The sequence below is a fragment of the Silurus aristotelis genome, assembly GCF_946808225.1.
Source record: "Silurus aristotelis genome assembly, chromosome: 20".
Lineage (NCBI taxonomy): Eukaryota > Metazoa > Chordata > Actinopteri > Siluriformes > Siluridae > Silurus > Silurus aristotelis.
The window spans coordinates 12,101,083-12,125,199 of NC_139593.1; the positions used below are offsets into that span (position 1 = coordinate 12,101,083).

General features: G+C 36.0%; 1 protein-coding gene across 2 annotated transcripts in view; it reads right to left on the bottom strand.

The window, feature by feature from the left end:
* Window positions 1-24,117, bottom strand: part of sorcs1 (sortilin-related VPS10 domain containing receptor 1) — a 229,872-nt gene that overhangs the window by 15,680 nt on the left and 190,075 nt on the right. For both annotated transcript variants that reach the window (XR_014530515.1, XM_083523081.1), the window contains exons 12-23: window positions 22,339-22,415; window positions 20,994-21,085; window positions 20,517-20,624; window positions 19,416-19,533; window positions 17,297-17,430; window positions 15,087-15,200; window positions 12,939-13,110; window positions 12,118-12,304; window positions 9,137-9,270; window positions 7,839-7,962; window positions 3,465-3,577; window positions 827-961 (exon numbers count right to left, since the gene is read on the bottom strand). Coding sequence is in view for 1 of the 2 variants with exons in the window: in XM_083523081.1 (XP_083379207.1) it covers window positions 827-961; window positions 3,465-3,577; window positions 7,839-7,962; window positions 9,137-9,270; window positions 12,118-12,304; window positions 12,939-13,110; window positions 15,087-15,200; window positions 17,297-17,430; window positions 19,416-19,533; window positions 20,517-20,624; window positions 20,994-21,085; window positions 22,339-22,415 (1,508 nt within the window). In the remaining variant the exon portion in view is untranslated. The remainder of the gene's footprint in view (window positions 1-826; window positions 962-3,464; window positions 3,578-7,838; window positions 7,963-9,136; window positions 9,271-12,117; window positions 12,305-12,938; window positions 13,111-15,086; window positions 15,201-17,296; window positions 17,431-19,415; window positions 19,534-20,516; window positions 20,625-20,993; window positions 21,086-22,338; window positions 22,416-24,117) is intronic.

The window sequence follows — 24,117 nt, forward strand, 5'->3', positions numbered from 1 at the left end:
CCAACACTGACATCTGCTGGAGGAAGTCAGAAACTCTTCAACCTTGCGGTTATTGTTCTCATTTAAAATAAAAGATCCAGGATTGGCAAAGAATCCTATTCTCCTGAAGCAAGTGTAAGAATTTATCGAAACAATATAAGAATTAGATATAGGATAAGCAGTTCTAGATTAAATAAATAAGTGCAGACAAGAATAAATTGGATATCGAATTTAATTTCAGAAGGCTTCCTATTAGAAAGAAAATAAAGAAGTGGGCTTTTTACTTGCCACATAAACATTACAGCACAGTTTAGTGCTGCTACTTTCTTTCAGTATCTTTGTATATACCAGCAATGTAAGAAAGCTGGGATAAGAGTGCAGGGTCAGCCATGATACAGTGCCTCTCGAGCACAGAGGGTTAAGGGCCTTGCTTTAAGGGCCCAAATGTGACAGCTTGGTAATACTGGGGCTTGAACCCTGACCCTTTTAATTAGTAACCCCGAGTTAACGTGCATAAATAAAAACGCCTGGATTAGTTAGTTTTTTATGGTTTAACTAATATCCATGTTTATTCCACTTGTAGGTAAAAAAAAAAAGAAAAATCCACACACTATAAATTAGTATAAACGAATAAAATGAACTGTGTCCTGCAGTCCAAAAGCACCACCTCTATCTATGTACTGCTTTTTTGTGTGTTTAGCCCTATAAACATGATTATTAATTACAGTATAAATCCTATAAATGCTTTCTATACGTTTATTAAAAGCTGGCGCACATGACAATGAAAATGAATAACCCTTGTCCACAGCTTTTCAGTGGATAAAAGCAAAGATGTACTTGTGTATACCTGGTCTAAATGTGTTGTGGTTTTGTCTGCTTTGCCCTCTGTTAGCTCTTTATCCGGGAGCAGGAAGAATTCAGCGGCCGTGGGCAGTCCTGGCAAAACGGTGACCAACAGATGCTCTGGATTCACTCCAGTCACCTAAAAAATATACACACTGTGCTTTAGACAAAGTGTAAAATAACTTAATAATGAATTCAAAAGCACATTAGTGCAGAATTTGTCCTTGTGTATATGAGACTTGGGAAAGTGAACTTCACAGCAAGTGTGACCTTAGGTATCATTGAGTTTTATGCTTTTGGAAATGATCTAGGGTTTGTTTGTTATGTTTTATTTTTTATTCTAACAGCATGTGCAGTAAGTTATGACCTATCATGCAAACTTCCACAAAGCAAACATCTCACCAATTCTGGCAACTCCAAAACCATTTGTTGCAGCTTCCACAGACATTTCCACTAAACCTGAAAACTTCTTCAAAGATTCCTATCAATCCTGCCACCTTCCTCAGAGATTCCCACAAACCCTTCAAGCATTATTAGAAATGCGCACTAAATCAATACAGCTCTCTCTGAAATTTCTTACCAATCCTGGCAGCTCCCCCAGGAAACCCCACAAATCCTGGCAGTTCTCTCAGAAATTCTAACCAATCCTGGCAGCTTCCTTAGGAATTCTGACCAAATCCTAACAGCTCTCTCAGAAATTCTCACCAATTCTGGCAGTTCACCGAAATTCCCATAAATTCTGGCAGCCTCCTCAGAAATTCATACAAGCCATGCCAGCTTTCATTAATTCTCAACAATCTGATAGCTTTCACACAAGTTCTGCCCAACGAAGCTCTCACTAAAATTCCCACAGACCATGCCAGCTTCCTCAGAAATTATCAACAATTCTGGCAGCCTCTTTAGAAATTCCCACCAAACCAAAAAACTTTAGAAATTTTCACAAATCTGGACAGTTGAGAAATGCTAACCAGTTTTGGCAACTTCCCAAGAATTTCCAAGAATGTTGAAATTCTCACTAATCTTTCTCCTGTAACCTCTGATTTGTTTGACCTAACTGATGTGTTGACAAACAGGTGCTTACACAGAAAACGTGACCAAATCCACTAAACTCTACAAAAGGTTCTGATCAATCCTGCTAATTGTTTGTACCTCCCTGTAATAAATGAACTAGGTTACACTTAACAGCATACTAAGTCCAATACCTTCTGTGTTTTCTGATAGATTCAGGCTGACTGATTCAGTGCATTCACACCCTGCATGATCTGACAAACAAACACAGATCTGCTGCTTGTTTCACTAACAGGAATAACTACCAAAAAAAAAAAAAACCTGTGCTGAAGACATCATATAAAATCAGCGATTAAAACTGTAGTGCTGCAGATCTTCTATGGCAGATTCCAATCATGTATCACACAGTCTGTTTTTATTTTGAGGATAAAATATAGGCAGTCAGGCAATTAAAACCAGAATTTGCGACATCAGTTCCAGGTCAGATTTCAAGGTTAAAATATGCCATAGTTCTGTAAGGCCCCGAGTGGTCTGCTGAAAACTCATTAGCCACATTATGACTCCAGTGGAGTGAAGCACACATATGGCAAACATAACTACTGTGGTTTGGGCTAAAATGTTTTTTTTTTCTCTTTACTGCCACCAGTAGATGCATTCATGCATATAAGACGAGCCTACACAGTTGTGTAGATGCAACGAGGCAGGATATATTTAGATGCTACATTCTTGAAAAGGATTGCTTGCCCCAGGGTGCATCTTTTGATCGTGATGCAATAAGATATACAAAATGTTAATAAACTGTATTATTTTATCAGTAAAATCAATTGTTTACAGAAAGAGACCTGAAAAAATATTTTGGAAGCTTTCCAGTATTATGTTAGAAATACAGCACTATGGAACATGTCATTGTGTTTAAAAATCAACCTAAAGATGGTGTGATTGGGTTACTGTTTTCACCCTAAAGATTCTAATAACAGCACATCCTAATGTGATTTATTCATCTTCAACTACTTGCAGACCACATTTGCCAACTGTCATTTAGTACTCATTTAGTTTCCTTCTTTCTTAAAATTAATATCTAATAAAAAATGTATTGTTTTACATGTATTTTTTAAATGTACTGTTTACACTCATTTTAGTCATTCTATTCTGTTAAACCAGAAAATTAGTTAACACCTTAATGTAATCTAGCATTCCACATCATTCCAGTCTATTCACATACTGTAATAAAGCACCTGACCATGCCCAGATATGCCAGATGGTGGGAGATTTACCTTCTCATTGGTCAGCAGAAAGTTTAAAAGCACCTTTTGTGCAGTTATTAGACAGCATCATAAACCCTCCTCTGTGGCAGTTCATCGCTTCATTTCTTTGAAACATGAGGATTATTGAGAGGTAGGCAGAAATTATGTTTCTGTGGAACCACAGCGCATACATTGCTCATTTGCAACAGATCCACGCCTTAGTGTGATTTAGAGAAGTCTTGAACTTTGAGCAAAAGCAATCGCTCGAGTAAGAACGAAAGAACTGTTCCAGCTCAGGTTGGTTTTAATGAATTAGGGAAGAAGTCTGAAGTTAGCGCAGTGCTCTTGATCCAATACATCAAAGATGAGGAAGCCTCACACTTTACTCACATGGACCATGGAGTTTTTGATGACTCTGCTAACATCTTGCCTCCATTCTGCTACGTCAGGGTTGTGATCATCCAGATTAGAAGAAAAGGCTAAAAGATGGGACCTGAAATATTCTGTAAAATAGAAATATGAATAAAAGAATATGAATAAAACAAAACATAGTTTTAACAATGTATTCTTTAAGCATTTTCAAAATTGAAAACTCCTTATCAATTACACTGGAATTACTTATAAGCCTTTATAGAGTCTATACAATACAGAATTCAAACTAAGTTACTGATCAATTACAGAACATTGCAGTTTGAATTATCTGGGGCCCAAACAGTACCTGAGACATGTTTGATGCTACTTAGGCTTTGTCTGATCTTGTGACCCATCAGTGATATTGTAATATTTTTTTATAATTTTTTTTTCCTTGTTAAAAACTTTTTTACCCACTTTTTAGGTCATTTGGCTTAACAAGCAAACAAACAAAAAGTATTCCTTTATTTATATATATATATATATATATATATATATATATATATATATATATATATATATATATATATATATATATATATATATATATATATATACAGTGAGGAAAATAAGTATTTGAACACCCTGCTATTTTGCAAGTTCTTCCACTTAGAAATCATAGAGGGGTCTGAAATTGTCATCGTAGGTGCATGTCCACTGTGAGAGACATAATCTAAAAAAAAAAATCCATAAATCACAATATATGATTTAAACTATTTATTTGTATGATACAGCTGCAAATAAGTATTTGAACACCTGAGAAAGTCAATGTTAATATTTGGTACAATAGCCTTTGTTTGCAATTACAGAGGTCAAACGTTTCCTGTAGTTTTTCACCAGGTTTGCACACACTGCAGGAGGGATATTGGCCCACTCCTCCACACAGATCTTCTCTAGATCAGTCAGGTTTCTGGCCTGTCGCTGAGAAACACGGAGTTTGAGCTCCCTCCAAAGATTCTCTATTGGGTTTAGGTCTGGAGACTGGCTAGGCCACACCAGAACCTTGATATGCTTCTTACAGAGCCACTCCTTGGTTATCCTGGCTGTGTGCTTCGGGTCATTGTCATGTTGGAAGACCCAGCCTCGACCCATCTTCAATGCTCTAACTGAGTGAAGGAGGTTGTTCCCCAAAATCTCGCAATACATGGCCCCGGTCATCCTCTCCTTAATACAGTGCAGTCTCCCTGTCCCATGTGCAGAAAAACACCCCCAAAGCATGATGCTACCACCCCCATGCTTCACAGTAGGGAAGGTGTTCTTGGGATGGTACTCATCATTCTTCTTCCTCCAAACACGTTTAGTGGAATTATGACCCAAAAGTTCTATTTTGGTCTCATCTGACCACATGACTTTCTTCCATGACTCCTCTGGATCATCCAAATGGTCATTGGCAAACTTAAGACGTGCCTGGACATGTGCTGGTTTAAGCAGGGGAACCTTCCGTGCCATGCATGATTTCAAACCATGACATCTTAGTGCATTACCAACAGTAACCTTGGAAACGGTGGTCCCAGCTCTTTTCAGGTCATTGACCAGCTCCTCCAGTGTAGTTCTGGGCTGATTTCTCACCTTTCTTAGGGTCATTGAGACCCCACAAGGTGAGATCTTGCATGGAGCCCCAGTCCGAGGGAGATTGACAGTCATGTTTAGCTTCTTCCATTTTCTAATGATTGCTCCAACAGTGGACCTATTTTCACCAAGCTGCTTCTCAATTTCCCCGTAACCCTTTCCAGCCTTGTGGAGGTGTACAATTTTGTCTCTAGTGTCTTTGGACAGCTCTTTGGTCTTGGCCATGTTAATAGTTGGATTCTTACTGATTGTATGGGGTGGACAGGTGTCTTTATGCAGCTAACGACCTCAAACAGGTGCATCTAATTTAGGATAATAAATGTAGTGGAGGTGGACATTTTAAAGGCAGACTAACAGGTCTTTGAGGGCCAGAAATCTAGCTGATAGACAGGTGTTCAAATACTTATTTGCAGCTGTATCATACAAATAAATAGTTTAAAAATCATATATTGTGATTTCTGGATTTTTTTTTTAGATTATGTCTCTCACAGTGGACATGCACTAAAAAAATCTAAAAAAAGAAATCCAGAAATCACAATGTATGATTTTTTAACTATTTATTTGTATGATACAGCTGCAAATAAGTATTTAAACACCTGAGAAAGTCAATGTTAATATTTGGTACAGTAGCCTTTGTTTGCAATTACAAAGGTCAAACGTTTCCTGTAGTTTTTCACCAGGTTTGCACACACTGCAGGAGGGATTTTGGCCCACTCCTCCACACAGATCTTTTCTAGATCAGTCAGGTTTCTGGCCTGTCGCTGAGAAACACGGAGTTTGAGCTCCCTCCAAAGATTCTCTATTGGGTTTAGGTCTGGAGACTGGCTAGGCCATGCCAGAACCTTGATATGCTTCTTACAGAGCCACTACTTGGTTATCCTGGCTGTGTGCTTTGGGTCATTGTCATGTTGGAAGACCCAGCCTCGACCCATCTTCAATGCTCTAACTGAGGGAAGGAGGTTGTTCCCCAAAATCTTGCAATACATGGCCTCGGGCATCCTCTCCTTAATACAGTCGCCCTGTCCCATGTGCAGAAAAACACCCCCAAAGCATGATGCTACCACCCCCATGCTTCACAGTAGGGATGGTGTTCTTGGGATGGTACTCATCATTCTTCTTCCTCCAAACACGTTTAGTGGAATTATGACCCAAAAGTTCTATTTTGGTCTCATCTGACCACATGGCTTTCTCCGATGACTCCTCTGGATCATCCAAATAGTCATTGGCAAACTTAAGACGTGCCTGGACATGTGCTGGTTTAAGCAGGGGAACCTTCCGTGCCATGCATGATTTTAAACCATGACGTCTTAGTGTATTACCAACAGTAACCTTGGAAACGGTGGTCCCAGCTCTTTTCAGGTCATTGACCAGCTCATCCAGTGTAGTTCTGGGCTGATTTCTCACCTTCCTTAGGATCATTGAGACCCCATGAGGTGAGATCTTGTATGGAGCCCCAGTCCGAGGGAGATTGACAGTCATGTTTAGCTTCTACCATTTTCTAATGATTGCTCCAACAGTGTACCTTTTTTCACCAAACTGCTTGGCAATTTCCCCGTAGCCCTTTCCAGCCTTGTGGCGTTGTACAATTTTGTCTCTAATGTCTTTGGACAGCTCTTTGGTCTTGGCCATGTTAGTAGTTGGATTCTTACTGATTGTATGGGGTGGACAGGTGTCTTTATGCAGCTAACTACCTCAAACAGGTGCATCTAATTTAGGATAATAAATGTAGTGGAGGTGGACATTTTAAACGCAGACTAACAGGTCTTTGAGGGTCAGAATTCTAGCTGATAGACAGGTGTTCAAATACTTATTTGCAGCTGTATCATACAAATAAATAGTTTAAAAATCATATATTGTGATTTCTGGATTTTTTTTTTTTAGATTATGTCTCTCACAGTGGACATGCACCTACGATGACAATTTCTGACCCCTCCATGATTTCTAAGTGGGAGAACTTGCAAAATAGCAGGGTGTTCAAATACTTATTTTCCTCACTGTATATATATATATTAAATATAATAGAAATATTGATACAATTTTGATACAGCTAGCGTCCAAAAACTTTGAAAGTCTGAACCTCGATTCAAAAACGTTAAGATTTAAATACAGTACTGCTATCACATGTGGCAGAGCGTAATGCTTAACAACAAGGACTAGATTGTAATGCCATGTGTTCAGGTGTGATCAGACAGGGGGGTGGGATTAAGCTATGTATCTATTTTGGATAAAATTTGAGTTGAACTGCCAGCCAAACCATTTTTCAGGAGGCATCTTAAACGATTTGCTTTAAGCTACGTTCATGAAATATTAACCGTATATTTAACTAAGGATTCTTTATTGGTATATCCATGGAAGAGCTGTTCACTGGGGCCACTACTGGCAAAATGTGCTTGGACCACACATATCACCATTATGTATAATAAGTTATTGGCACTTTATATAAATAAGAACAAACTTTTCTTCCAAATATTAATGAATATGCTTTGAAGTAATATTCACATTGTTTTCTTTAGATGATGAAATACAGTCCATTCTTGGTACTTTTGCTGTATACAGAATATTCTGTTTAAAACTATAGATATCTATACAAAATACACACATACTCACTTAATTCTGTAAAAATAGACTGACTGTGAAATGTATTCTAACAGTCATGTATTTCCCTTCAATCCAGCTGACAGAGATACAGATTTATTTCCACAGGCAAAACAGAGATGGAGGGCAGAGTAAGAGCATAAAAACAGTATTCCCAGGTTGGCAAGCTGTCAAGAAACAGCCACTCACCGTGGACTGCAATGGTTTTCCTGTCTTGCTGAATAGTGCTCCCGGCTACCACCTGCACGGTGACGATGTTTATTCCTTCCCGAGGGAAAGTGAAAGCCACGCTCCCCTCCAGCGTGATTATTGGCTGGGGTTGTGAAACCAAGGGCAAAACACATACAAAAGGGGCAGAGCAATGAAAAAGATTAAGAAAGACATAACTTGCAATGATTGCTTGTCAGTTTTGGTCAAAAGCTAAATTTGTAAAAAAAAAAAAAAAAATGTATCTTATTTGTAATACTATTATTTTGTTGCAAGCATTTTGATCTGAGAATCATGGAGCAAAAAACAAATGTTCAAAAGAACTCTTGGTTTGGAAGAAGAAATGCACCAAGCATCAGGAAGCAGACCAAGCATTTAATTACTAAACAAACAAATAAATTAATTGTTCATACTGACAAACACTGAGATGAAGCAATAGTGCAGTATGATGTTGATGCATTGTGTAGCTATGACATATTGACGTTTTTCTATAATATAAAATTAGATCAAGTTCCAATATTTAGATTGGAGGCCAGAGTTGCTTAGAAACATGCTAACTGTCATGTAGATAAACTCATTGTTTGGAGTGAGCAAAATACAAGTATAGTATAGTATAGTATAGTAATATATAGTAAATATATTTTCAGTGTTTGTATCATCATGTGATTTTGTTTTTATTCGTATCTTGTTTCCATCCCATCTCATCATTGGTTCATTGTCATGTGGGTGTTCATTCATGTAATGTCTCCACCCAGATGTTCAGGATATCATTGGTCCTTTTGTTTGGCATTCAAAGCTGTTCGAATTTGAGTTGCACATAGAATATCATGCAGTCTCTTTGATTACTAAGCCATTTTATCCTATGTATCATACTTGATATTTCTTTGTTTTGGTTTTTTCTTCCTTTATTATCGTTCACAGTTTTGCCCAGTTATTGTTATTTGCTGATCACCCAACCTTTTTATATTTGTGGGTTTGCCTGCCCTTTATATTATGTTTTGTGGCATTTTATTTATTTATTTATTTATTTATTTATTTATTTATTTATTTATCAATTAAGTTTTTGAATTGTCCCTTTCAATTCTGCATCCATTAACAGTTCTGTTTTCCTTGCTTGGCACATCCTTACTTACAAATCCAGTTTATGAAATTCAATGATACATTAATACTTCTAATAATTAACATTTCTGCTCCTTTCATATCTGCTCGGTCTCCTGATTTAAGACTTACAGAGCTATTTGCATTTTGATGCATGGAGGCTGAAAGTGAAGATGCTGTACCTCTGAGTTGTTCCCAAACCACCAGATGTAGGTGACGGTTCCCACTTGGCTCGGCCACATAACCACTGTCAGGTTGACTTCCTTATTTTTCACTGCCACAAATGGCGCAGAGAGATGGATATACTCCAGCTGACCTACTCCGAAAAGAAACACAAAAGAGAGAGAGAGAAAGAGAAAGAGAGGTGAGACGGACCGAAAATGAAGCCATAGATAAAAAAAAAAGAACAAAAAAACTGAAATCTGGGTAATAAAAGAATCAGGAAAAAAAAAGAGTTAATTTACAGGACAAAGTAAGAAAAAAAGAGCTATATCCAATATATATTCACAGCTGTTCCACTCTACAAGCTCCTGCCATCTGAGAAAGATTTTTCATCTCCTGTGCTTCAAAGGCAACCATTTCTGTTTCCCAAGCTCGGCTGGATTGACAGATCTGAAGACCGGGACCTTTGCCTGATCAATAACCCAGCACCATGATATCTGTCTGTTTCAACACACCAGCAATGGCCAGATCAGTCGGAGGTAACGGTGAGGGACGAAACGCCACATACTGATTAATGTACCTAATGATTTCTGATCAGATCAGCATGTACTTTATGTCAAAATACAGCCTGCCATAAATCAACAACAAACTGTTCTAACAGCCTGTAAAATAGCACCAGCATGTTAAAATCAATATCCCATATATAACCTCGTCTTTGGTTCAAAATCTATTGACAACTTGGGTCATGAAATCACAAACGCAACAAAAACTTTCGTATTTAGATTTTTGGCCTTGTAGACTGAGAAAAGTATAGTGTGCTAATTTTAAGATCTATTTTTGCACTAATATATGTTACTTTTAATCCGTAGGCTATAGGTGCATGCTTCTTATTAAAATGAGTATACTAAATTGGAATATAAAGAAACTGTACAACAAAATCAAAGAAATCAGCTAAAGATCTTTAAGTCCATTTTGCATAATTATATCTACTGACAAATCTGTGAAAATGGTGCAAAGTTATTCTTTCCCTCTAATACATGCTGAGAGCTGGTACTTACATGTTTTTTTTTTCTCTGCAATTTGGTCAACTGCCAGTTTCCAACCCCCACTAATCACTAGACTTGTAGTCACAATTATATTTCAGTTTTTTCTGTTTGTTCTAAAACTGCTGAAAAAATAAACATCGTGATATATATATACAATCCTTATAATTACTTTTAGCCTGTATTTAACATTTATTTTACATGAATTTGTCACATTGTATAGCGGCTCAGCATAACACACAGTCAGTGGAAGCTCTGGGCTTGTTTCCCTGCAATAATTAGCTGAACTTTTGCAAGTGTGGAGATAATGTTTGTCTAAAATCGCACCATATGTCAGTGTGGATAGTGGCTCTTAAAAGGAAAAATGCACGATAAATAATACAGCATCTATATCTGTAGATAATTTTCCCAGAACATTCTAGCAACTCTTCCACCTGAACTTTTTTGAGCTTCTGTGAGAAGCGTCTCGTGTCTAATATCCAGCAGCTCCGTGGTGTCATTATGAAGAAATGGAAGAGGATCCTAGCAACAACCTGTGCAGCTCTGTTAAATTCCATGCCCAGGAGGATTAAGGCTTTGCTAGTTATCAATGGTGCTCACATAAAATATTGACACTTTGGACACAGTTTTGACATGTTCACTTTGGGTTTGCTCACTTTTTTTTGGCAGTTATGTTGAATTCTTTTTAGAAGACAGTAAATCTGCTACACAAGCTGCACATTGACTACTCTAAAATATATCCAAGTTTCATTTCTATAGTATTGTCCCTTGATGGTTCTGCTTACATTATTTCGATCTTACGATGACGATATCGATACTACAAAATTGTACAAATATTTTACGTTTTGGGTACCGAGCCAACATAGCAGCATACAGTATATGCGGTACGATGTTGGGATGTTGCCAGGATGTGCGCAACTTCTGCCTTGTGAGATGCCTTACTTTCGCCAGAGATCGCCAGAGTTCAGTTGTCATGGTGTTAGAGCGATCTCTGAGTTATTTTTTTTGCTGTATTTTTGGTGTTTTAAAGACTAATTTAGCTGGTGTCTCTTTCCTTTTTATCTGCATCGCCAAACACTGAAAGAGGGCGTGTCTGACTTTGCCCTCCACTCATGAATAGGCGCTCATCCGCTTGCCTGCAGTCAGTGCTTGTCCACACACATGCTGCTACATACATATACTCTGTAAAGTTAATACAATACAGTACTGTAAATTGCTTTGTTTTGCTAAATTATGTATTGTAATTTAAATTGTAATTGTAAGTTATTAACCAATTACAATATACTACCCCATACTGATGGTTAGGCTAGGCTACTGTATGTTTTAAATAGAACAATGTTTTTAAGCTACGATGGTGTCATTGTAATGAATCTTAATCGTTAAGTTGGGGGCTACCTGTATATGTCAAGTTTAATGTATTTCCTTTTATTTTTTCCACTTGCTTTTTTTATATATCTGATTTTGTTTTAGCTCTGTGGTTACTATTCAGCAGGTATTTTAATAAAACCTGTTTCATGTCTAGATATGCCCAGACAGTGACTTTTAATCTTGGTAACAATTAAAGATGAGTAAAAACACCAATGGATTATCAGTGCACGTTATGTTATTTTTAACAATCAAACAAGCAGATATGAAATGTCAAATACTTTACCGTGGGTGGAAACTCTTGAGCTCACAGTTAGCTTTATATTCAAACTATGATGAGGTTTTGGCAAATTAAAAAATAAATAAATTAGATATTTTAGACGAAACAACGTAAGCAGTATGGTCAGAAAAAAGTACAATAATTGGACTCGTACTTCTCATCAGTATGACAGCACATACTGCAGCTACATGTTTGCATGGCATTTTTGATCAGAAACGATGTAGCGTGTACTTGAATAAAGATTTTCTACAAAGTGTCCATTTTAATGTACAGACAAACAGTTCATTAAATGCAAACACAGTCAGGAACTCACATGTAACATGCAAGAAAAGAACCGCCGTCTCGAAGCCCAGGCTGTTCTCGGCCGTAGCGGTCACTCTATAGATTCCCACGTTCTTGTAGATGTGTTTGATCCCGTCTTCGATGGAGCTCACGTTGGAGTATGTGATGGCGTGGCCATCTCCAAAGTCCACTGTGATACTCGTCCTTGATCCATCGCCCTGCCGTGAAACCGGCAATGACACTAATGATTTTGACGTCAAATAAGCAATTGCTTTGGACGGCCGTTAAAAGTAAAAAGGTAATTTCACGTTTGCCTTGAAGATTTTAGAGAGCACTTGTCAGGCAGGGACTTTGCTTTGCATGCAGGGACATGATTTATTGAATAATCAACTTTGACATGAGATAGCCTGTTGTCTGGCTCGAAACCTTTAAATTTCAAAGAGAAACATAATACACTAATGTCTAGGACCTAATCTCTGTAACATCTTGCTATTGTTTAATCCAGACTCTATTTAGTCCAACTTAATGCTAAAAAAAAAGTCAAATTATGAAAAAACCCTAAGTAGACCATAGTGGAAATAAACTAATAAAAATTCTAAGAAGAAGTCCTATTATACTGTTTAAAGCCTGGTGATTATCATTTAGAGGAAAAAGCAGTTCATTATGAATACATTAGGTAAAATGCCATTTATGAATGCATTAGTATTTTTTGTTTTTTTAATGGTCACCTGTGCTAGTCCTCTTTTAGTGATTGAAAGCCACTTAACATTGAGCAAATGACTACTTCAACTAACTCAGTAGCACATTAACATTTTGAGTGAAGTACGCCTGTACAGTGTAGTGATAAATCACCTGTTCTAGGAAAACGAGGAAGGTGACATTGTGGCCCAGTGTGGCTGTGAGTTTTCCCTCGCTGGTAACCAGGTGCAGGCCTTTAGGGGCCTGACTGGGGCACGGCCGCCTACGAGCCATGTAGAGATCCACCACACCGCCCGTGCAATTATTAGACACCACCTTTCTGTAGCTGCACACATTTAAACAGACAAAACGGTATAGACTAGAAATCACCAGAACATCAAAACATCCTTTGATTAAACTGATCCTTGAAATTTTCCACTGTATAGATGTGCTAAGATCTGCCCAGGTTGCCAAATCACCAGAATCTTTTTATGTTTGTTTGTTGTTGGTTGAAAGTTCAAAATGCAATATTGCATACATTACACAAAGCTTCTTTCTCTTATTATCATTATTATCATTAATAGTAATATTCTCATAAACATTTTTCCAATTTTCTTTCTTTTATAACTTTTTAGCATTTTTTTTCCACCCCTCTTTCTTTTTACACATTTATTACTTTTCTACATAAAAAAAAATGTACAGTATAATAATTAATAATATAATAATAAAAAAAAACAGTCTGTTGCTTATGTCCAAAAATTATACGTTGTTCATGATGTACTTGTATGCTGAAGCATAACAATTGCCCCGCATGACAGTGTCTGCGTGCATCAAGAAGTCATAGTTTACCAATTAAAAGAACACAAGTGGCCTGCTGTCAGGTGTTTTGTCAGGCCACATAACCAAGCATAATTATTGATGAACATGATGATCAGGTGTCCACAAAATTTTGGCCAATATTTATGATAGAAAAGATACATGTATTCAAAGTTGGTTCACATGAGCATTAAGCTTAATTTCTGTTTTTGTTTTGCTATTTTTTAGCTCCATGTGTGTTGCCTGTGTGTAATTTACACCACAAATGTGCCAGATTCTTCTTGAACCTAGAAATTATAAAATAGTGGTTTTCAATAACGTTTTGACACAGTAAACAATAAATAAAAAAAAATAATAATGTTGTTAAATATACGTATATATTTATTGGTTTTAAATGGCATGCCGCTGTCATTCTTGATGTATTAACAACCAAAACATCAAATTCAAGGTAAAATATGCTGGTTAATTTCACAGCAGATAGACTTTTATTCAAGCATATACGAAATATTTATGCAGAAGTGCTTATACTTGCATTCTGGCTTTATATATAACTAAGACATGCCTCTGGTCTATGCAAACACTATCCAACATAAGCAAGTTATCAGCAACTCTCTGGAGATCTCCTCGTCTGAATTTACACCTGAGGGAAAACTGAAGTGTGCACATTTTCATTATTAAATCGGCTATGTGCACTTAACTCAACTCTGAATCCAGTTCAATGTGGTTTTTAGCTGCCCATTCAGCATTTTCCATAAAGCTTACATCTTTTTGTGCTGTTGTAATAAAAATACAGGGCCTGTCAAAAGTTAGGAAACACATTTTATCGTTTTTAAACTATGAATGTTCTTTTTGGTTCTATGCAACAAACTAGGGGTAAAAGGCAAAAAAAATCAATAGTTGACTGGAGGAAAGTTCTGATTCCAAATGTAACATTTTTAGCTCTAAAATAGAAACTTAAGTAAAGTAAAACAAAGAACAGGAGAGATGATGTTACTAATCTGCCTCTCAACCACAGTCAAACATGGAGGTGGAATTTGACCACTAATTGAACTAATTTTCACCAAAAAAAAACAAAAGAATCACACAAATCATACACCCATATCCCGCTCCATATGTAATGAAGTGTTATTTGTCATGGAATGGCCTGCCCAGTCTCTGCACCCAATTCCTATTGAACTGCTCTGGGATGATTTATTTTTTTTAGCTGAATGTTTGGAGAGACTAACTGTCCGGATGCAAAGAGTGTGTAAAGCTGTTATTCATGCTAAGGGAGTATTATTCAAAATGAAAATCAAGTTTAACATCTGGATATTTATATATTTGTTTGGTCAAAGTAAATCTTAAAATCATAAATTATAAAAAAATACATAATTAAATTACTTAATTTGTTGTATATAAATGAAAAGAACATTCAAGTGTCTCCCTAGAATGATAAAAAAAAAATGTGTTTGACCTGAATGACTGTCCTGCAGAGAAATAGGCTAATGTAAGAAACAAAGTGCTCACCCGGTACTGTTGAGGAAAGTGTGGCCTGTAATGCAGCTCCTGGACATGGAAGAGGGATGAAACCAAAATGCTGGTGAACACCGGCCATCTGTCCTTCGTTCATAGCCATAATCACTGCAAAACACACACACACACACACACACACACACACACACACACACACACACACACACACACACAAGCGGTAAAGAACAAACATAGTCTGGTAACAATTGTGAATGCAGTAAACATCATTAGAGAAGTCCTACTTTTTTTCTCTCTAAAACTTGATGTAATCCATCAAACAGATTTCATCTAGCTTCTGCTGCTACTTTTTTCCTTATGTAACACAGCTGACAAGATGAGAACGTCTGTAATATGAATGATACGTCCTCACGCCGCAGATAAACAACAGATCGTAAACTCGGCTGTGTTTGTCTTTTTGATTGAGCAAAAAGACCAGATGAGCTTAAGTTGTTTGTCCTACAATTAAAACCCAATGTGACTGCACCGCCCCAGACGATGGGGACAAATTGCTGCAATTACAGTCAACACACTACACAGATGCGGCCATGTTGTTATAGTTAATGAAAGCTATTACGTCCCCTGATTAATGTCTTGCGGTGGATACTGAGAGTAGTGCCTGCCCCTGTGGGGTCTTCAGATTCAGGGCTGTTAAGAAAGCGACATTAATAATTCTGATAATTTGCAGGAAAATGAGCAAAGTGACATTCCGGTCACATAAAGCAGGAGTGCTGCTGAATTCATGGAAAAGGTTTAAAACTGCATAAAAACAAAGAAAGAGAGGTTTTAAATCTTAAAGGAGATGTCAGAATGTAAGAATCATATAACATTGCAATGCAGAAGCAGTATACAAACACTGCTACATAGATTATCCCAAACCCCCTTGATCATAATTGTACTCTTTCACACAGCCTGAAGTTTCATAGTTGAATCTCAAAATCCATCTAGCTAATCATATTTATTCATTTGAGTTTCCAGATGCCTTATTCTCACCCTAAATAATCGCTCTGTAATACAGGAAATACGGAGCATGGTAGGCCTGAAGTAAAAGGGTACATCTCTATGGCTTCTTTAAAGGATTCTCAATCAACTAACAATTTTTAGTTGAAAGCAGCTTTAGTTCATTATCAACAAAACAGCTTCAGCACATACTGAATCATAAAAAAGTCATAATATACCTAACAAATTATTTTTGGCCAGGGTATAGGCTACATTGTGAAAGAAATATGTTAATAAATAGAGCTAAGCTATCTAGGTGAGGGATTTAACAATAAAAATGGCTTAAATCAGGTTGCACCCCTCGCTTTGAAAGTCACTACACTATATGGGGATGTTTAAGATTTTATGAAAAAGTTTCATGCCATGTGCAAAGTTTACATTTACTCTGGAATTCAGAATTGAAGTAAGGTATTTTGTCTGTTCCTGTTCAACAGAGAAACCTCAAAAAATAATAAAAAAAAAAGTGTCAATATAATTCGGAAAAGGATCAAACAAACTGTTAGGTCAGCTACAAGTTTCATAGCCTAAACATTACTGTAAGATATAAGACACAGAATTAAACTGAGGATCCTGCAATGAGGTTTCCAAGGCAAAGTGAGATTGCAATCCAAAATCCAAAACAATAAGGCAGGCACACAGTCATAACACAATCAGAAACAGTAAACACAAACGTAAAATAAAATAAAGTGGAAAAAAAAAAGTTTTCAAGAATAAACAGGACACAACAAGGCAGTCAGACATAACATAGGTTGAGAAATTATACAAACTCTAGCCATTGCAAGACATTTGCTTAAAATGGGATTACATATATATTTAAGTGTTTACACCAGGAAGTGATTGCTAGTGATCAGTGCTAAAACCTTTAATAACGATCTTTGTTGTAAGAGAAAAAAGTGTTCTCACAGTAGGGATTAACTTGGAATCAAGTCAGTGTTTACACACTGAAGCTAAGCTGTTTAAAAATATACATGTATTTATTAATTATTCTCTTTACTAATTAGTAATGGTTTATTCATTAATAATGCAACTCACATGTTAGGAAGAATACAAGCCAAACCCACAATAAGCATTTAAAGATTCTGTTCAAAGATCCAACAGTGACTCTGTGGGAATTGAACCCACAATCATGTGATCATTGTAAAAAGAAAGGCAATTTAAAAAAAATAAATATAACAGAAAAATTTTACTTAAAATATGGTATTACTCACCATTCAAAATCAGACTCAGTGCACTCACAGGGATCTGAAGTGACGGTGACCGAGTGGCTCTTACCCATAACACACTTGGCCATTGGCTTCAGCTTCCGATAGATTTTCTTCACACCCATGAGGCAAGGCTCACCCTGTAAGATTTTTATTTCTTATTTAATCCAGCAAATTCTATTTTCTCTAATTTACTTAACTTATAAATAATTAATGTTAGCCAGTTACAGAGTGTGTATGTATCAGACTGAAAAGAAAAGAAAAACTGTGGTGCAGGTTTCCAGTGTCTCTCAGGTATGTTTATATATTATTTGTATAAATGGACAATATGGCAAACATGGATTTTCCAGGAATGTATTCTTCTTTCTGCTACAAAGTTGAAGGCACACAATTGTATAGGATGTCTTTGGATGCAGTAACATTTAAAAATTTCCCTTTAACTTGAACTAGATCCAAACCTGTGTCTGTGTGTGTGTGTGTGTGTGTGTGTGTGTGTGTGTGTGTGTGTGTGTGTGTGTGTGTGTGTGTGTGTGTGTGTGTGTGTGTGTGTGCATGTGAATTGTTGTCTTCTTATAACTTTTACTTCCGATTATGCCTAAACTCAAACTGTTTTTCCAAACCCAGCTGTTTTGCTTTCACAAGCTGAATAAAGAAAACAATTTGTTTCGAAACTCAGATTCATTTTTCTTCTTCTGTCACATATAGCCTGAATTTATTTGAATTTTTGGAATTTATCTGAATTAGTGCTCCAGCACTGGATAAACAGTAGAACTCGCACATTTATCATCCTTGGAAATTGTGCAATAGGTTTAATGCATATAAATTTTATTTTATTCTAATTTAAAAGTTGCAATTACTATAGACCAGGACTGTTTAAAACAATGCAATATCCCTGTGCTTTCTTACACTCAGGACTCATAGTAAAATAAATACTGTAATCTATTTGCCCAAGAATAAAATAATAAATAATATTTTACTCCTGGTATAATTAAACTAAATAATAATACATTTATATTATCCATATTTTATTAGTTGTGCATAGTTTTATTTCAGCATGATGTTTAATATTTATTGTTTTGTGTGTGTGTGTGTGTGTGTGTGTGTGTGTGTGTGTGTGTGTGTGTGTGTGTGTGTGTGTGTGTGTGTGTGTGTGTGGGGTGCTGACCTATTTCTTTGAGTCTTTCCTTCATTATTTGAATTGTTTGCTAAGGAAAAGTTAAAATGCCATGATCGACACAGGAGATGACGAGAGGAAATCAGCAGCTGCAGGCATCTAGGTACAGTATCCCTGCCTGCACTGATATTAGTGTAATGCTCTTAACCCGCACCCATGTTCCATGGGGCCTGACCATGTGCTGGACCTTATTTGTCAGTGAAGGAAACTCTGAAGCCTTTTTTCCAAACAAATATTACGCTAACAAAAAGAAGTTAATGCTTCAACCCTAATTAAAGTCATTTGAGAGCATTTTTTATTAAAACAAAACAAAATGCATCAAGCGAAAGCATAATCATAAACCCAACAGCATTAACTTGAGAAATAAAAGATAGATCTTTTTTAATCATCAGAACAACTTTAATGGTTTGCCATCTTGTTTTAAATTCTGCTGTTGTTTTGGCTAATTTGGTCGGTTTTGTTGGGTTTGTTGGGTCGCTGTCTTGCGTTTACGTTGTTATCATGTTACTGGACTTGCTGTTGTGCTGTTGGTGTTTAAGTTATGCTATTGGTTTTATTGTTGCTTTTGCTATCATCTATTTATTTTGCCTTTTTTGCATTTCAGTTTATTTTCTGTTGTCTCTTTGGTTTTGTTGTCATGTTAATGGTTTTTCTGTTTTATTGAGTTTGCTGTTGTATTATGGTGCTTTTGCTGTTGTGATATTTCTATAGTGGATCATATTGTGCTTTTGGTCTGTTCATATCTTATGACAATTGAGCCCTTAACATAAATTATAAGCTGTTTAAGGTCTCGAAATAATTATTAGAAGCACATCTAAATATCCTAAAATAAAAGAATGTATAAAAATAAAAACTGTGAAAAGTGAAAAAAAAAAATGCTTTAGTTTTCAGGCCAATTAAAAATATTTAAATGTCTCTCTAAAATTTAGACATGCATGTTAAAAGTCTCACCTGGTTATGGAGGTGCCAAGTCTGATAGTCAGCCTCAGTGCATCGCCTGTTAAAAATAGACCTGAAGTCGATCTTCACCAGCTGCCATTCGGACCGATGACTGACATGCCCGAAAATTCTGCAAATAAAGAAAATCGCATCAGCCACCGTGTGCTGGTCTGTAGCCGCCATATTGGGCCTTCGCTGACACAAGTGATTATTGTGACATGTCAGCGATGCATCTGTCATGTGTCTTCTCAGCTCGAGACAGTCATTACCTCACTGAAATACAAGCAAACCTTAGACATTCCTAGGCCTCAGGAAAACTTGGTTTGACTTTACAAGACTTAAAGAAAATCACAAACTAAGGAATATTTCAGCCCAAAATAGCTAATGTGCCAAGGAATGCTAATAAGGACCCATTACCCATGATCTTATTTGCATGATGCTAACTGTTGCAATAATTAACATTCAGCATTTCTGGACAAAGTTTTCCTTTAAATCAATACAGTTTTGACGAATACTAAGGCTTAACCTTGAATAATAGCATGATGACCTATCTTAATGGATAGCTTAGACTTTTTTTTTTTTTTAGCAAACACCATCAAATAACAGTAAAGATTCTACATGAAAATGTTGCTCACACCTGCAGCCCCTGACAGGTTATTATAAAGAAAAAATATCTGCTTTCTAAAGTTTTTCTCTTCTGGTTTTCCCATGTTGATTTGAAGAGCTCAAAATAGACCTGAATGCACAGCTCGCTCTCTTTCACATTGATCTATGCTGATCAAAATGCGGAAGGGGTCGTTTTGATGTTTGGCAAGACCTTGAAAGAAATCCTTCCCTTATTAGTGAGAGAAAAGAGGGGAATGATTGCAACTTGTCCATTACAGAGACTCAGGCACACACCTAAACAGTGATGAATACAAAGCATTAACCCTAGAAACTCACGGTTTGCTGTTTTTTGAAAATGTTTCTCAGGGAAATAAATGAAACTCATGGGCATCCATCCATCCATTTATTTATTCATTAATCAATCAATCAATCAATCAATCAATCAATCAATCAATCCATCCATCCATCCATCCATCCATCCATCCCTCCAATTATCTTAATACATACGTCATAATAAGTGTTTCTTCCCCTGGTTCACCCAAAACTCCATCCACAAACAGAGGCGAAGATGTAAAGCTATATTTATTCCATACCCGACCCTCATCAAAACTCAACCTGTTCAGAAAAAGAAAAGATTAAACCACACACACACACACACACACACACACACACACACACACACACACACACACACACACACACAACTAACTGTTTTTTATGTACCACACCACTGCTTTTGCTTTGAAAGACCTTATTTCCTCGACATGCCTGACTACTACAGTAATTGAAAAAAGCCAGCCTGTGCCAGCCTGATGACTTGAGTGTATTACAATTCAGGCTTGTATCAAGAGCATTACACAGCCCACTGAGATTAAGTGCAAATATTTACACATTTTATACAGTAATCTCATTCTGTAGGCTTGAACTAACTCACCAAACAACGTCTTCAAAAAAGATTAAACATGACAAGCTTATATGGGTTACCATAAGTGTCTGATAGGAAGAGGAGTGTGTTGGATAGCCACTAGAGCTCCTCCTTGGTCAAGGTAAAGGATGCTGTATTCCTCGTCAAATATCTGAAAAACAGACCAAAACTCTGTGTGGTGGCCCAGGAAAACACTTCACCTTTTAAAACATTGACATTTTCTATTTAATGTAACTTTGAACTGAAATGTGTTCCTTGTTTGAACAAATCAAAAGCAACCGTTCAGTAGTTTACAGTCTGGAGTGAGAAAATTGCATTTCTAGCTCCACTGAAAAACAAGACATTGACAGTCTAAATGTAACTGTTATATATTCATTTTATTTCCATTACATTTTATACCATTAATAATATAAAAATGATGCATATCAACATCAAAACCATGACTGTGTCCATGGCCTTTATTTATAGCTCAGAGTTTATTCATAAGAAAAATGCACAGTTAGGAGTTAAAAAAAAAAAAAAAGCAGGTGCTCATATACAACCATCACAAAGCAAAATAGGTGTTAATTGTTAATAATAAAAATCCAGTATATGGTCAAATATTTTACAAATTCTATTATTTTTGCCTTGTGAAGTAAAATAAACAATGTGAAACATCTACTACATGAACCATATTCATAGAGCTCAATTTGTGCACACTGTCATGCTGAAACAGGTTTGGATCTTCTAGTTCAAGGCTCATCTGTTTTTTTTTTCTGTTGTTCTTTACATTATGGCTCTCTCTTGTTGAGCATTTTTCTATCATAAGTAGTAGCATTACACTTTGATATTAAATTGTAGAGCTCCTCTTTGAACGATGTAAATGCGCCCACGTCTGCAATATAAAGTGTCTTGTGCTTCATGTCCTTTCCAGCCAAAATGTCTCATCAGCTTGTTTAATTTGTTTTGCGCTTAGAAGAGCGGTCAGAGAAGTTGAGTTATGAAGTGATTCAAGTCTTTATCGCACGCAGATAGATAGAGAACTTTCAGTTTGATTAAATAAAAACCCAGATAGCATCCATCACACTTAAAACAACGTTAAACCATAAATCAGAGAGATTTTAATTCATCCTGACATGTTTGATGGGAGTGGAGACACATGCCCCAACACACAAACTTTATCTTTTGCCAGATCTAATTTTCTCCTAATTATTTTTTTGTCTACAATTTTTAATTAGACGACATCCCTCGTAGATTTAAAGCCACCATGTGAGCAACGGCCACCTGCGGGCATGCCACTGAATCCAATTTGCTCAGGAGGTATAGTTTGTTTATCATTTCTTGTACAAAGCAGGTGGATTTATAAACTTGAAGATTGCATCAATACTGAAATTATATCCCTTGAAGTCTCTTTGACATGCTCACCTGCCTCCATGTGTTTCCAGCATCAGATGTGATGAATATGCTAACATTATTGCTTGTCAGCTCTGCGCCTATGGAACCTATATAGAAAAAAGAAACAGATTACTGTACCTTGTGCAATGAGTACGGAACAGTATACAAGGTTTGTTGGATGAGAAGCTGTAAACAAGCTGATTAGATAAGCGATTAAATCAACAGCTAATACACAACTACGCATCAGGTATAATACATTTAATATCATGAGCATGTGATTTTGGTTCCATTTTCCTTGCGTTTGAGCTAAAAATACATATTAATGCACATTTTGCACAGAATAATTCAGCATTGTAATTATATAATAATTAAAACATTCGCCCACACTTGAACTTTATTCATCACATTCATTATTATACATGCATGACTAGTGAATTTAATTTATAATATCCGAATAAATTGGTTTATATTAATTCACTAATGCTGCATTAAAAAATTTGTCTATATAAACTTTTGAATACAAATTTAGGGAGTAAATCTGGGTTATCTCCCAGTGGTGCAGGCTCTCCTTTTGGTATGTTGCTCAGTGGTCTACTCTTAAGTGAGGTTAGGGTTTTTTTTTTATCTAATCTCTGTTTACTGCATCAGTAGTGTATATGTGATCACCACAGTCAATATTTCCAACATTTTATTTCTGTATTAGGAGCAAAATTATGCTCACTGAACAACTAATGGAAGTTTGGCTACTCTTTTTACTAACTGATGTAATTTATTATATTAATAATCATCATCATCATCATCATCATCATCATCATCATCATCATCATCATCATCATCATCATCGACATAGTAGAAGATACAACTAACCTAACTAAAACCTAGATGTTATGTAACATGTCTGTCTGGTTTTTATTGGCATATTTAATATTTCTTTAAATTTACTGCTCGGATAAATGTAAATAATCCTTAAAAGCTGATGTTAAGTAGCAGAAACAGTAGTAGTGATAGTAGTAGTAATAACAACTTTAGTAAATGAAGCATGGAAAATACACTATAATAGCAAAAGTTTGTGGACATCTGGCTATGTGCTTTTTGAACATTCCATTCCATATTTAGTCCCCATTAGTTGTTATAATAACATCCACACTTCTGGTAAGAAGTAGATGTAGTAGAAATAAATGTAATATAAGTAGTAATAGTAATCATAGTAGATGTAGTAGAAATAAATGTAATAGTAGTAATAGTATTAGGTGTAGTAAAAATACATTTATTATTATTATTAGTAGTAGTAGTAGTAGTAGTAGTAGAAATAAATTGAATAGTAGTAGATGTAGTAGAAATTAATTTAAAAGTAGTAGTAGATATAGTTAAATTAAATGTTATAGTAGTAGCAGTAGTAGATGTAGTAGTAATAGATTAGTACGAGATATTTTAATAGAGGTAATAACAAAGTAGGACTATTAGAGATTTATTACATTTTTTACTACTGGATCTCATTTTACTACTATGATTTAAAATACTATTATGTTGTATTAATCATGGAATGTATGACAAATTTTCATAAAAACCTCTTAGCTTACACTCTATATTGGTAAGTGTAATTATTATATTTTCAAGTCTGTTACTGTATGTAGTCCTGCAGTTTAAATATTTACATATTCAGTTTACCAATTGCCCTTGAGACTGCCAATAAGACATTCAGTTTTCCAAATCTAAAACAATTAATTTGCCCTTCCTCACTATAGAAAAACATGTTGAAATATTTTTGTCCATATAAATCACATATACACTACAAATGTTATGTTATGT